General features: G+C 41.0%; 1 protein-coding gene across 2 annotated transcripts in view; it reads left to right on the plus strand.

Annotated features, from left to right (window-relative positions):
- The window catches only part of IPO5 (importin 5), a 60,374-nt gene that overhangs the window by 16,007 nt on the left and 28,489 nt on the right, over positions 1 to 15,878 (plus strand). Inside the window, exons 4-9 of one of the 2 annotated variants that reach the window (NM_001372122.1) lie at positions 3,377 to 3,470; positions 9,691 to 9,771; positions 12,104 to 12,296; positions 14,097 to 14,199; positions 15,274 to 15,370; positions 15,589 to 15,693. In NM_001372122.1, the coding sequence (NP_001359051.1) occupies positions 3,381 to 3,470; positions 9,691 to 9,771; positions 12,104 to 12,296; positions 14,097 to 14,199; positions 15,274 to 15,370; positions 15,589 to 15,693 (669 nt within the window). In that variant the 5' untranslated portion in view covers positions 3,377 to 3,380. Of the gene's footprint in view, positions 1 to 3,252; positions 3,471 to 9,690; positions 9,772 to 12,103; positions 12,297 to 14,096; positions 14,200 to 15,273; positions 15,371 to 15,588; positions 15,694 to 15,878 lie in introns of those variants that run through there. The other variant, XM_059892008.1, reaches the window with a different exon arrangement.

Consider the following 15,878-nt stretch of genomic DNA (forward strand, 5'->3'; position numbering starts at 1 on the left):
TGTCATACCTTATCAACCATTATTATTCCTTTTTATAGATGAGACATTGAGCTTTAAAGACATTAAGTGCTCACTGAACTTCACATGACTAATAAGAGACTAAAGACTCAAACCGGTTCAACTCAAGTTCAAGGTTCTTTACCTTAAACCATCTAATCTCCTTGGGAAATAAATCTCTATTCTTGTGGACTGCCTTTATACAATATCTGAGCTATTTTCTTATGGGGAGATAATACGCAAAAAACAAACTGCATTATCTCCATGGGAAACTGGTTCCCAGTGCAGTAAATTCCTAGAAAGCCGAGCATTACAAACTCTTCTAAGGTGACAGGCAGTCCTGCTGCTAAGAGGACAGTAGGTCTTGCAATCTATCCACCTAGTAGGTGTTCTGGACGCCAAAACTGGTCTCAACTGTTCTGTTACCTACTCCAAGGTTATAGGCATTGCTCCCATTTGGGAATCTCCTTATTCATTACCCTTAAAAATCTCCTCCTTCTCTTTTGATTAGATACTTACAATATTAAAAGAAAGATGGGCTGTCCGTCCATATTCTAGCAGTTGATGTCACCACTAATACTAACTTGTGTTGTTTCTAGCCTGAAATAATTTTATGCTTTTTTGCCTCATCAAGCTTCCTATTTTGACAAATCTGTAGACTTAGGTTGTGGTTTAGTTGCTCAGTCATGTCCAACTCTTTGCAACCCCATGGACTGTAGCCCACCAGGCTCCTCTATCCATGGGATTCTCTAGGCAAGAATACTGGAGTGGGTTGCCACTTCCTTCTCCAGGGGATCTTCCTGACCCAGGGATCAAACCCGCATCTCCTGCATCTCCTGCACGGGTAGGTGGATTCTTTATCACTGAGCCACTAAGGGAGCTCTAGGCTTAGGTTGGATTTTCTATTATTTGAGATATTTGAGATAAATATATGTAATCTACAGAGTCATTGCCTATAAACACACATACTACAGCAGGTGTTAGATCAGGCCATACTCTGAGCAAGCCTGTAGGCAATTCACTTACTTCATAGGTAAGCTAGTCATTAAAGGTAATTGTTGTAGTATGTAATTCCCCAAATCCTAATAAACCTTGGGTGGGGTTATTAAGCCTCCTCAGAATCCAGACATGTCCAATGCAAAAAACAAAAATCAAAACCTACCCCAAATTAATGTACACAATGGTTTGTCTTTGAAGAAATAACGTGTTGTAAGAATGACAAATTGTCACACCTAAGAAACATCAATTCTACAAAGCTAGGTTGGCAATCTTCTTATGGACAACACCATCACAGTCAGAGATAAAACTCTCTAAGGGAGTTTTCTCCATGAATCAGTCAGAATTCTTTAAAAATATTTTGGCCAGCAATCATAGTTTCATGTGGATCCCTGGCAGCTCAGTTGATAAAAGAATCCGACTGCAAAGTGGGACACCTGGCTTGGGAAGATCCCCTGGAAGAGGGCATGGCAACCCCTCCAGTATTCTTGTCTGGCAGGCTACAGTCCATGAGGTCACAGAGTCAGGCACAACTGAGCACACCTAAGCACAGCACCCAAGCCTTGGCCCACAGATTCTGGACACAGTGGTCTAGACTCTAAATGTACAGCCGAGGTTTATCATTCACTCAAAAGCAAATGTTGCAAGACTTTCAAAGACTAGAACCTCAACAGAATAGTCAACGGGAAATTAAATCCCCTAAATAAATACTATGAGCAGCGAGAAATGTAGTCATCTCTATGTACTCGATGTGGAACCTTCTCTCTACAAATGTGTCTTCTTGAGACAGAAATGAATCGTTATTTTCTTCATTGTCACCTTTAGCCCAATGCATTGGACACAGTAGGAACTCATCAGAAGTGCCCTTTGATTGGAACATTCCTACTCCCTCAGCCTTTGGCACCTCCAATGAAGGCAGATTGGGGGTATTATCCATGCATTGAGTGAAGCGAAAGGGTTATTTGCTCAGTCCTGTCCCACTCTTTGCGGCCTGTCCGTGGAATTCTCCATGCAAGAATACTGGAGACAGGGTAGCCATTCCCTTCTCCAGGGGATCTTCCTGACTCAGGAATAGAACCTGCACCTCCTGCATCGCAGGCAGATTCTCCACAGTCTGAGTCACCAGGAAGCCCAGGATCTATGGATTAGTGAACTTCAAACTGAAACCAGGTCTCTGAGCTCCTAAGGACTGGTGTGAACCAAACACTTATTGAAAGATCACTACAAGCCAGTCTTTCTTTAGGAAAGGGAATGGGGGTCTTAATTTACCGCAGTCATTGAAAGAATGGCATCACGGATTCAATGGACAAGAGTTTGAGTAAACTCCGGGAGTTGGTGGACAGGGGAAGCCTGGCGTGCTGCAGTCCTTGGGGTCGCAGAGAGTCAGACACGACTGAGCGACTGAACTGAACTGATTGAAAGAAATGTGACCCCCAAACAAGGAAATCAAAGGAATAGTCTAGGATCCTGGGGTGAGAAGAGGGGAGGAAAGTGTGCTACGTGGCTATCTCAGGACGACAACGGGCTAGGAGAGGAGGGTAGGCCTGGCGGCAGGGCCCGGGGCTGAGTAACCCCTCTTCCGGGCAAGCCCAGGGCGTGAGTCACCGGTGAGCCTGGCGGGAGGAAGGGGTGGCCTGAGTCACAGCCCCGGGGAAGATCAGGTCTGACTGACGGAGGGATCTGTGGAGCTGGGGGTAGAATGGAAGTAGGAGGTGGATTTTGAAACCCACTCCCTCCCTCTGGGGCAGGGGCGGCGGAGGGAGTGAGGGGGATCTAACCCAGGGTCCCAGGGGCTGGGGGCGCTGCTGGGGTAGCAGGGAGGGGCTGGCGGACAACAAGGGGAGGAGACCCGCCCGCCTGCGGCGCCGAAATCTCCCGCGCTCTGGAGTTGGCCCCTCCTCCCCAGCCCGGTCTCACGCCCCCTCGCAGCCCGGCAGGCTGGCCCACCGGCTCCTCCCGCTTTCCCCGCGACACAGCCGCGACCACAGCTGGGCCGCAAGGCCCCGCCCCCGCCCCGCCCCGCGCCCAGCCAGGCGGCCGGCCGCGCTGCCAGTGACGGCGCTGCAGGGTGCGTGGCCAATCGGCACGGCCCCCGAGGAGGCGGCCTCGGCTCCGCCCCTCCACCGGCGTCCAGGGCCAATGGGGCGCTGGCGCCGGCGGCCGCGGCGGGGGTGAGGGGTCACGAGGCCCCGCCCCGTCCTCCCCTTTCCCCTTTGCCCCGCCCTTTCTGGCCCGCTCCGCCCCCCCGCCCCCCTCCTCAGTCCCGCGCCGAGGCTGGTGCCGGTCCCCGCGCTGGGCCCGCCCCCGCCCCTCCCGCCGGCCCGCCAGCGCGCCTCACGGCTCCTGTCTCCCCTCCCTCCTTCTCTCTCTCTCTCACGCCTAGCGCAATGGCGGCGGCCGCGGCGGAGCAGCAACAGTTCTACCTGCTCCTGGGAAACCTGCTCAGCCCCGACAATGTGGTCCGGAAACAGGCAGAGGTAACCAAGCGCGCCGCCCCCCGACTCTCGGCGCCCCGGGTCGGCGCGCCGACCCTGCCCCCCGACGCCGCCCGCCCGGGCCTCGGTCGGTCAGCCGCGGCGGCGCAGGCCAGGCCGGGCCGGGCCGGGCCGGGCCGGGCCGGGCCGGGCGGGCGGCGGCCGCGCAGCCCACGTGTGAGGCGGCCCGCGGCTCCCTGCGGTGTCCCCGGGCCCTTCCGGCCCTTGCAGCCGCGGCGCCCGGCGCCAGTTACCTCCCCGCCGCCGCTCGCACACACGTGCGGCCGCTGCTGACACGCTGCCCCCGCCCAGATGGGGAAGCCGGGCGGCGGGGAGGGATGTGGGGTGTGGGGCGGGCCCCTCGGCTCCCCTCGCCCCTTTCCCGCTTTTCTCCGGCTGGGAGCCTCCCCCGCCCTTCCAGCTGTGGTCTCCACCCTGCCCAAGCCCTTTGGTCCCCCCCCAAAACCCTGGCTGCTCCCTGAACCATCACCCCTGCTTTTCTTCTCCTGCCCCTCAACACCACCGTCCGTCCCTCCCTTCCCCGACCCCTCCTACTGAATAGTGTGCCTCGTCTTCTTTCCACCTATTTCCATCTCGTCCTCTTTCTCAGTCTAGTCTCTAATATCAGAAGCCGGATTTCCATTCCTCTCCCGCCTCCCCCCCACCCCCGCCCCCACACACAAGTTTTTGCGAAGTTGCCTTTAGGATTTCTTTCCAAGCAGCTTGCACCTTACTTTGCTCATCCTTCAGATAAATTTTCTTTGGTCTCTAGAGACTAATGGGATATCCTTGGACTTCCGTTGTCTATCTGGGCTAGTGCCACATGTTTAAGGCTTTTTTAAATTTCACCCAATCTAACCTGAATTTCTCTTTTTTTTAACCACCTTATTGGCTCCTGACCGCCAAAATGTGGAGCTGTGGATAAAGTTTCAAGAGACAGTATTTGAAATGTATCTGCAAGTTCATTTATCAGGTAGCGGTAAGGCACACTTGGTTCTGTAGAAGACTGTTGTTCGAGTGTGTTGAGATGCGATTTGAGACACGTCAAGGGAAGGGCAGAAACTTTCCAGTTTCTGTTTAGTGCATTATCAGATCCTATCCTCAGACTTGATTACATATGGAATTTTTTGTCACCACGTGATTGAAGATTTTTATAAGATTCAGTGAAGGAAAAGACAAAGATTCAATGAGGGATGTTCAGCCAGATATTCTTACAGAGCAAACATTTATTTTTACATAGCTAATGAAATCCTTTTCAGGACTCACGAGATTTTATAGTTGTTTTTAAAATCACAGCATCATTCCTACTTTAAATAGAGGATCTGCTGGTTACACTTAGTGGTTTTATGATCTGTGAGGTCAATACTTTGAAAGTTCAGTGCTGTGTGAAAAGCATTTTAAACTGTGATTAACTTTGTCCTAGTGACTGTCGATTCATTTATTATACACGTAATACATACTCAGGGTAAAAAATTCAAATTGCAAATAGTTTTTTATCCCATTCCCCAAAAGTAACCACTTTTAAGTGGTTATGCATCTTCCTTGCAAAATATTACATGTATATATATATACATTTATTTTTACACGAATGGGTTTATAATATGCATCCTGTTGCCCAACTTGGAATTTTTTATTCAGTGTATTTCACATTGCCCTATTAGAGGGTTTTGTTTTGCTTTTTAAAGCAGCTATGGATGCCTTTACTCAACCAGCCTCCTATGAATGAACGTTGAAGTTTCTAGTGTCCTGCTGGTAAAAACAGTGCTGTACATAGGAGTACGTGTATACTGTATTTTCAGACTTTTGGCAGGTTTGTTTGTATAATACTTAAAAGTTGTCTTTTCCTTAGAAGAGATATGCATTTGTTGGTTGCATCACTTTGCACTGATACCAGTGGGATGTGATGAGCCTGTAAAAACGTTTTAATGCTGTCTGCTAACTCTAGAGGTAATTTTTCACCAAAATAAGTTCTTAATCCCAACCCATAATAGAAATTTCCATGTGTTGCAAAGCAAAACAGCATTGTAATTAGTAAGCTAGTTTAATTCTCCCTCTTCCCTCCAGTTGCTTAAGTCTCTATTGTCAAGCCTAGTGGGGAATCTCTCTTCTATTGAACTAAATACCAATGTCTGGTTCAGCTTGAATTCCAATTGGTGCCTGTTGTAAATCTTTTATCTCTCCCATCACTTTGGGAATAGTTAGCAGCATTCAGCACATTTTCTCATCAAGAACAATTGAAAATAAGTACTTTTACGCTCTGAGTCTCTTTATTCTTAGTGAAAACATTCAGATACTATATTTTTCCTTTCATTGTCTATGCTGGGACTATGTTAACATGTAAAGTAAGTACTATAATACACAATTTTCTTAATTTGACAGAAAAGGTAAATGTTTGAGAGGAAGCTCCCTGGCACCATGTAATATAGCACTAAACTCGTCTGTAGATAGAGCTCCTTAGGAAAGCAAAATATTTGAAACAGAAATGGCTGCATGAAATGATACCTTAATACCACCTTCTTCTCTTTTTTGCCTTACAAAGTGAACCTTTTATAACTAATCAAACTAAATAAAATTGAATATTACAGTTTGTTGTAACCTGGAAGCCATTGGGCTTCCCTGGTGGTTCAGCAGGTAGAGAATCCACCTGCAGTGCAGGAGACACGGGAGACACCAGTTTGATCCCTGGGTGGGGAAGATCCCCTGGATTAAGAAATGGCAACCCACTCCAGTATTGTAGCCTGAAAAATTCCATGGACAGAGGAGCCTGGCAAGCTATAATCCATGGGGTCGCAAAGAGCGAAGCGACTGAGCGCACACACACACCACAACAAATAACAGAATTTTTTCTTAACTAAAGAATTGGCAAGGGCTCAGTATTTGTGTAATTTACTCAGTCAAAATAAAAATACTTAGTTGACACATAAATACCAAACTGTTGACTAAGGTGACTTGTTTTGACTCCAGATATGAAGTCAAGTACATTTAAAAACTTATTGTTATATATTGTTGAAATCATTGAATGGTTTCAGAACTTTTAAAAAGATAAAGCTTTTTACATTGTACAAAGCATTTGGTAGGCTTTATTTCTATTAAATCTTAAAGGATTTTTCTCTTTAGCTTTACAAAAAAATGTTTCTGGTATTTGAAGAAATGATTTAAATGCCTCTAAGTCCCAAAATTCAGTAATTAACAGAATAAGTTGAATGTCCATGGCATTCATGAGTGGACATTCTTCTATGACATAAGCTTGAGTATTTCACTAATCATATATGCATGGATTTTATATTCTCAGTTGTTTCCAGTGACTTATATTCTTCATTGATTCTAGTACGACACTTGATTGATGAGATTTGAAGGAGGGCAACGTTTTAAAAATTTTACCTGAACCAGAGTGTTCGTTAGATAAAAGTTGTTTGTCCTGTCTTTACATTTCCACATACAAAGTAAGTGAAAGTGTTAGTTGCTCAGTTGTGTCTGACTCTTTAGGACCCCATGGACTGTAGCCCACCAGTCTCATCTGTTCATGGGATTTCCCAGGCAAGAATACTGGAGTGGGTTGCCATTTCCTTCTCCAGGGGATCTTCCTGACCCAGGTATTGAACCCAGGTCTCCCACATTGTAGGTAGATTCTTTACCATCTGAGTCCACCAGGGAAGCCCATATACAACGTAGGCTTGCCATAAATATGTATGGAATGAGTAAGATGAGTGCATATTAGCATTTCTCCTTTGGGAGGATTAGATGAGGTCTGCTTTACATTGTGTGATTGTTTTTGATGGTATCAAATGGAATTGCACTATGATTACAGTGACACTGCTCACATTTCATTGAACCTGCCTGGACTAGTGCTAGGAATATTCTTAGAAAAATTGTATTTGCTGTTCTCTAACCTGCTCGGTGCTGAGAATACAACCAAAAAGTGATACCGTTTCTGTCTTTGTGGAACTCCGTCTACTTAGGCTAAGAAAAAGTTATTCTTTTGACTTGAGGGCTGTGTTCTTGGCTGCCAAACTATCCTGACAATGTTGTGGTATAAATGTAATAATACTAGATCTGGATTGCCACACTGAAACATATCAAATGGGGAGACCCCTCTTGCAGGAGTCAGGGGTCACACTAAACTCTCATCTAGTTGACTTTTAATTTGTTTGGAATAGAGTTTAATAAGTTTTCTGAGCGTGGTATCTTAGTGAAGAATATTTTTTCCCCAGAACTTGATTTGGACCACTGAAAACTTAAATGTTTATAGCATCTACAGGGCAACAGGGGCTAAGCTAGTACAAGGAACAAAAAGACATTTTTATTGTACTGTTAGAGAGTTTGTTTAAATGAAAATACCTTTACATGAATTACCTCATTTCTGGATAAATTCAGACCCTCTTCTCTCCTCAGCTGTGAATGCTTTTGGTCACAGTTTTCAGCAGTGTTATGTTCCTATACGTTTATGTACTAGAGAGGAACTTGAGGTCATCAGAAGATTTTGTATTGTCTTTTCCTCAAAAATGTGTTCTTCCCCAAATTCAGATATTAAGAAGTTTGAAAACTAAATAGCACTGGTTGTTTAGGACAGTCAGGCTCCAGAGGTGAAACCCAGAGAGAGCATTCAGTGTTGGGGAGGTTCGGGGTATGGTTAGCCTCGGAAGACCAGAGTTCTTTGCACTATTTATTGGCTGTGATATTGAGCCAGTTGTTTAACTTCTGAGCCTTTATTTCCTTATCTGTCAATATCCCAGGGTACCACAGAGCACTAGACAAATGGGAGATGTGGATTCAAAGAAGTCCAGTTTTCCTTTCCCTGTCTTCATCACTTCTGACTAGAAAGAAAATAGGTAAATTATAGGGCACAGTAGCTGTTAAAGTGCAGGCCAGCTCTTTGAATTTAGCCTGCTGAGATATTAATGTGTTATCTACATGTTATACCCTTAAAGTGGATAGATGAGAATAGAATGTTTACTAAGAGACTTCTTGGGGAAAACAATTCCAAGTGTACTTAAAAGAATGATTTCTTTCCCACATTATTTGCATGCACATGAATCTATTTGTTGTTCAGTCTCTAAGTCATGTCCAACGCTATGCAGCCCGGTGAATTGCAGCCCGCCAGGCTTCTCTGTCCATGGGGATTTCCCAGGCAAGAATACTGGAGTGGGTTGCCATTTCCTTCTCTAGGGGATCTTTCCAACCCAGGGATTGAACCCACATCTCCCACGTTAGCAGGTGGATTCTTCACCACTGAGCCACCTGGGAGGTCCATGTGAATCTATACCTCTCTTCAGTTTACTTTCGTAGGCATCATATACTTAGGTCTTATATTTTGATCCACTCTTAACAATCTGCCTTTTAATTGGTGTCAGGTTTTGTTTTGTTTTTTAACTGTTTTAACAGTTCGCTCTCATTATTTATGTGATTAATTGAAAAGGGAAGAAGTGTCCTGAGTTACAAAACCTAGATTTCTAGATCTATTAAAGTGATATCAAAGAAATGATACTAAGTTTTCTGGCCAACTTTCTCCTGACCTTTTATGTATGTATATAAAATGATTTCAGTATAATCCTTGCTTGAAAGAAAATGTAGCATAGAGAATTTGAATACTTGCCCTTTCTCTGACTTGCTTCATCTGAGGTTGTTTCTCTGGTGGTTATAAGTGGTAATTTGAACCAGTTCTACATCATCTAATCAAAACAATGTTGACAAAATAAGCAGTTTTCCATGATGGAGAAGGATATTGAGTGAGCACTTAACTGGCAGCATGATAGCCCAAGTCACATTGATCAAGGTTTTGGTTCTCTTAGGCCTTGAGTTTTTGTTTTGTTTTTTCCTTTTAATTAATTTATTTATTTTAATTGGAGGCTAGTTACTTTACAGTATTGTAGTGGTTTTTGCCATACATTGACATGAATCAGCCATGGCTGTACATGTGTCCCCTATCTGAACCCCCCTCCCAGGCCTTGAGTTTTATTAATCAGAGGAGCCCTAAGATCCTGTACATCAGAAAAATCTATTTAAGAAGGGTGGAAAGGATCTTAATTAAGTCACTTATTTGATATTTTCCCTTTATCCTGGCCTGTCCAAAGTATGTTCTGTCACAGGAGAAAACTTCCACCAGACCTAGATTGGTAGACTCATCATGCATGAATCTTCCCTGCTCTTCTTGTCATTTCCTGTCACTGGTGTACTTGTGAAGTTTTCTAACATGATATTCTAATCTTTAATGTTTTTCATGTAGGAAACCTATGAGAATATCCCAGGCCAGTCGAAGATCACATTCCTTTTACAAGCCATCAGAAACACAGCAGCTGCTGAGGAGGTACTTCTTTAATACCTGAGAAATATGCCTTTTTTTTTTTACAAACAAGTTGGGTATCAGATGGTGGTCAGAGTGAGTAATGCGAACTGTTGTTTACTGTGTAGACGTTACCAGAACTCTGAACTTAATTCGTTGTGAAAAGCTACTTGGAATGATAATTTTTTAAAATACTCTGTTTTAAGAGTGAGAATTTCTTTTTTTCCATGTAAGATGGTGTATCTCGAATGTTTTCGAATTAATGGTTCTTAAATAATTACATACAAAGTATTAAATTTAAGTGATTTTTTTAATAGTTATAAAAATTTTTCTTCCTAGGAACAGTTCATTCTAAAGGAGGAAATTGAGTTCAGTGTTCTAATGTGTTGCCAAATGAAAAAATACTTTATGCTTAAGCTATCTCTGGATGGTGAAGAATTTGTGCTACAGATGCGTAAGAACAAGGACACACTTTGTTAGAATCCTTTAAAAATGATGATTTTTAGCAAATTACCTAGCTTCTGTACTAAATTCAAATGTATAGTTTGTTACTGCTCTTCTATTCGTTTAACAGCCAACTTTGTCTTCTCAAAAGTAATATCCTTGTGTATAATGAATGTTCATTGAATAGCCTCCCTCATGGAAAAGGCATCAAAATACCCAAGTCTAGAAAACTTACTCCAAGTAAAAAACATTGCATTAGAATTTTGTAAAGTGATACTTTATTGCTAGCAGTCACATTAGATGTAAAATGCTTCTATTAACACATGATGGAAATGAAGTCACACTCATCTTCTTATAGTGTTACACCTGCCTTCTAGTAGGTCAGTTTAAGCTGGCAATTTAGTGCTTTCCAGTACCACTTAGGAAACACTATAAATGTGCCTCAGTTTTTTAAAACAGGTGATAAAAGACACTTCTTCACCTTTGTAACATACTATTTTTCTTTAATTTAAAATGTCAAATGTGAGGAAATGTCAAATGTGAGGAACAAACATAGAAGTAACTTAAATCCCTAAAATAGTTGGCTGTTTTAATTCTTGAAGATCGATGCAGGTTAGCTATGAAACGTTTTCAAGCCAAGAATAATGTGAAAATTATTGAATTTTATCTTTAAAATCCTATTTTGAACCCTCTTTAGATCTTACTTTGATTTATGAACTAGCCTCAGAACCTCCATAAGTCAGTGTATGTGTGAGAAGAATTGCACTAATTTTAACCATTGTTTAACCTGTCTTGAGGGGCTTCCCTGGTAGCTCGGATGGTAAAGAATCTGCCTGCAGTGCAGGAGATGCGGGTTCAATCCCTGGGTTGGGAATATCCCCTGGCGAAGGGAATGGCTACCCACTCCAGTATTCTTGCCTGGACAATCCCCATGGACAGAGAAGCCTGGGGGGCTACAGTCCATGGGGTTGCAAAGAGTTGGACATGACTTAGCAACTAAGCACTGCGTAGCAACCTCTCTGAATCCTTTGTAGAGCATAAATTAAATTTTTCTCTCTGCCAGAAATGATTCCAAGTAAGATTCAGATAATGGAAAAAGTGGAAATTTTTATTTTTATGGCTTTTTGTTGTCACAATATCAAAATAGTTACAGTGATCCATGAGTACTTGCAGTCCAGAAAAAAAGAACATGAAAAATTCAGTTTAATATTTTCAGTGGTTTATTGACTTGATAAAATTTTAAAATGGCATTTGTTTCAGCTTTCTTTTAATAATCTGAAGGACTATTATGTAGGAAATGCCGAATTTAAATACATTTTACAGATACGAAAATGGGTTAGTAATACACTTGCTGAGATTAGTTAGTACTTTTTAGGTGTGCGGAACTTGTAATATTTGCATGAATGAAATATAAAGACAAATGGATTTGATAGCATTTTATGTAAGAGGCTAATGAAAGGGTAATAATATAGTAAGATAGGCCAGGCTGGGAGCATAAGATTAAATAGGAAAGGTACTTTATATACTGGAATGAGAGCCAGATAGAGACATAAGAAAAGACTTATTACAGGGTTTTTGACTTACATAAGATTTGCTTTTCTCCAAAGAGAATATTAAAAATACAAATTAAAGACAGGTTCATCATTACCAGGATTCAAGGTGTAATACGCTCAGGGCTTTTCCTCAGCTATAAACAAATAGCCTTTGTATGGCATTTTCTGTACAAAAGACTAATGTGATTAGAAAGATTTTTATATTTTTTATGTATTTTACCTTTTTTTAAACAAAATGCTTTTGAAATGAACTGTAAAAATAGAATAGTGAAATATATCAATGGCAGAGTGAATGTAGTTTGTTGGAAATTTTTTCTCCAGTAAGACACCAGGTCATTAACAATGTTATCTATTTATAGGCTAGACAAATGGCTGCCGTTCTCCTAAGACGTCTTTTGTCCTCTGCATTTGATGAAGTCTATCCAACTCTTCCCACTGATGTTCAGACTGCCATCAAGAGTGAGCTACTGATGATTATTCAAATGGAAACACAGTCTAGCATGAGGAAAAAAATTTGTGATATTGCTGCTGAACTGGCCAGGAATTTAATAGGTGTGTATGCAAATACAGTTATCATTATGTTACGGAAGAAAGTGAGTACATATTTCTTTTTTTGTTTCAGTGGAATCTTAGAGGATGAATCACAAGTACTTGAGTATCATTTATTCTGTTCAAAATGAAAGTGATTGTGGATTTTGCGTTTAAAACCAAACATTACAGATGTTGTGAAATGCAGATATAATTCTTACCTCTTAATCTTCAAAACCATTTCTCTGTAGAGAAATAATTTTCTAGTTTACTTTACAATTGTCAGTTTTATCTTCCCCATAATCTGTAGTTTTGAAAGTATAGTCTAACTTACAAACCTGGCAATAGAAGTAGAAATCATGGACTCTAGGAGATTTTGTGCTGTTATATTTGTGTTTATAAATTAAGCACGTGTGCTTACTATACTACTATAGTTTGTTATTCAGTACCACAAAATATTTTTAGAAATTAAGTTAAAACATTTGAAAATGCATTTTATCAGCAGCCAGATCTTTTTTTGGTCACACTTAAAACAGTAGTAGTATAATTGGATATGCTGTTACTTTTTTTTTTTTTTGACAGAATCATCATAAACTCTGTTCACTTAGGTGGTATTTTTTAAAGGTTGAAAAGAATAATTCACTAAGATAAGGCTAACTTGGAAAATATTTTTAGTTGTGCTTAGTGAATTATGACATGACTTTTTAAATCTCCTTTCCTGGTGGCTCAGTGGTAAAGAATCCGCCTGCAATGCAGGAGATGCAGATTTGATCCCTGGGTCAGATCAGAAAGATCCCCTAGAGAAGGAAATGGTAACCCAGTCCAGTATTCTTACTTGGGAAATTCCGTGGGCATAGCAGCCTGGCAGGCTGCAGTACATAGGGTCACAAAGGAGTCAGACGCCTAAGCAGCTAAACCGCCGCCACTAGTAATGCGTATGTTCAACTTACTGATACAGCCAGTTCTTGAAAATTAATAGGAAATGTGTTAAGTTTTTAAGTAAGTTCTAAACCCACAGAAACTTGAATTTTTAAGTAACTTGGGAAGTTCTATTTTCAAATTTCTTGCAGATGAAATTTTTATAGGTTACATCACTCCTAACTCAAAATCACTTAATAATGGAAAAAGTGCTCTCTCCATAAATTTTTCTGTTATCCCACTTCTCCTTTCAGAGAAGTTCAGCAAATATGGGGGCGATTTTTAAAAAAGAAAAAATGCATAACATGTCTATATTCTCTGTAACTCCTAAGTTCTTTGTGACAGTAAAACCAACAGGTCTTAACTGGTTCAGTAGATTTTTGTGGTTCATTTTTATCGCAAGGTATCACAAAAATCTGTGTTTTGAAATCTGTTTAAAATGTCAACACATTGATAACATCCTGTAGCACTTAAAACTGCAAAGCGTGAACAGTGCTCTGGGATTCCCATTCTGCAGTTTGTAAGCAATAAGTATTTTGGTTTCAAGACTTGTTATCAGATACTTACTTTGCCTACTTTTTAGCCTCTTTAATAGCAATAATATGTGTGAAGGATTCAACTAGTCACATAGTCAAAGTGTGCTTTCTTTTCTCCAAATCCCCCTCCTGAGAAATAACCACCACTAATACCTGTGCTTCTGTAACCCAGATTTACACAATTGTTTTTTACTAGATTATAATGCCATTTTATGATAGAAGGACTTGGTTTCATTAAAATTTTTGTAAAAACAGAGCAAGTGACACTTTCTATAGCCACATATTTTGAATGAGGCTTCTGAAATGAATTCACCGTCAATATTTTGAAGTTTAATTTACACACCTTATGCCTGGATTTCTTTACTTTTAGATGAGGATGGCAACAACCAGTGGCCTGAAGGTTTGAAGTTCCTTTTTGACTCCGTCAGCTCTCAAAACATGGGACTGCGGGAAGCTGCCCTTCATATTTTCTGGTATATACATTGGGCTGATAAGCTTGGAAAATTTAATGTTATAAGTGCCCGAAGTGCATTTTAATTGATTGTTTTACTCTAGTTTAACGTTTTAGCCTTAAAGAATGCCTCTAGATAACCTTTGTACTTCTGTTGGAAGCAAAATTGGAAAGAACAAAGCTTTTCATTTGATATTATGAATCTTTTTGTTATATGAGGAGTCTCTGCAGTTTTTATTCCTTTCCTTTGTCCTTTATGATTCTGAAAAAATTTCTGGGACAGTTTGTTCTTCAAGAGATTAACAGTACCAACTGTAACTTTTAGAAAGCCATTCTAATATTAGCATCTGAAAGAAAATTGTGAACCCCCACTGTCTTGGTCTGTGACCAAGCTTTATAAAAATGTATTTTAATTATCTCATTTATAAGCAAATGATCTAAGTTTAGAATTAAATGATTGTCTGCATTTAAAAAGTGTGGCCTAGTGTACAGTTCTGCATTTAAAATAATAATATATAATTGAATTTGTAACTTAGCAAGATCTCTCTTTTTTTTTTTTAATGAGATCTACCTTGAACCTCTAAAGAAGGGTAGATATGACACCATTTTCTACTTTAGTTGTCAAATGTATCTTGTTTCTATCAAAGGTCCAAACTGGAGAATTAAGTAAAGGTATTCAGTGTAATTATTTACCAGATTTAAAATAGAGCAGAATGTGGACTGCCTGGATACCAGGGCTGGAAGCAGCTTGTGAGCATGGTTAGTATAGTTACCCCTGAACCCCGGTGCTTGCTCTTGTCCCGTCCTGTACTCCGGATCAGCTTCCTGCTGAGACAGGGCAGTAAGGGTAAAGCAGAGACCTGGGCAGGTGTGCTCCTGACTCCCCTCTTCTCCCAGTCTGATCTCCTCTGCTGCATTGTTTCTGTTCACCCAAGCCCAGAGAAGAATTGCTTGGAGGTCGGGTAGGTGATGTTCAGCCTTAGGGATTAATGTAAACTATTGAGTCATGTAAATAAACATAGAATTAGATGTTCTAGCTGACAACTTACTAAGATATAACATAGTTTTCAGAGGATGTTTTCTATCGTATTTTCAGGAACTTCCCAGGAATTTTTGGGAATCAGCAGCAACACTATTTAGACGTCATCAAACGGATGTTAGTTCAGTGCATGCAAGATCAGGAACATCCATCGGTGAGTAATTTCCATTCCATTAATATTAACACATAATTTAATACAGCATCTAACTTGTGAAAGAATCTGTGTGTTTGGAGATTGTCTTGGCTCTTATACTTGAAAATATAAATACTAGTGTTACTGATAAAGACAATTTCATCTTGTGGAAGGAAACTTGAATTTGCACGTCTTTCAAAAATGTCTCATGTTTGGCATTTGTCCTGTCTTCATTTCAGATCCGAACATTATCTGCTAGAGCTACCGCTGCGTTTATACTTGCCAACGAGCATAATGTTGCTCTGTTCAAGCATTTTGCAGACTTGTTACCCGGTTTCTTACAGGTAAGAAAATAGGTGATAATTATATCCTTAACTAGTTTTCTGTTGCTTAAATTCTCATCAGAGTTCTGTATTGCATTCATTTATTCATTAAATATTTATTGCCTGCTGTGTGCCAACTAAGGATACAGCAGTGAACAAAACATGCACGTTTCTTAATATTTTTTGCCTTTGATATACCTTGGGTC

The sequence above is a fragment of the Bos taurus genome, chromosome 12, assembly GCF_002263795.3.
Source record: "Bos taurus isolate L1 Dominette 01449 registration number 42190680 breed Hereford chromosome 12, ARS-UCD2.0, whole genome shotgun sequence".
NCBI lineage: Eukaryota > Metazoa > Chordata > Mammalia > Artiodactyla > Bovidae > Bos > Bos taurus.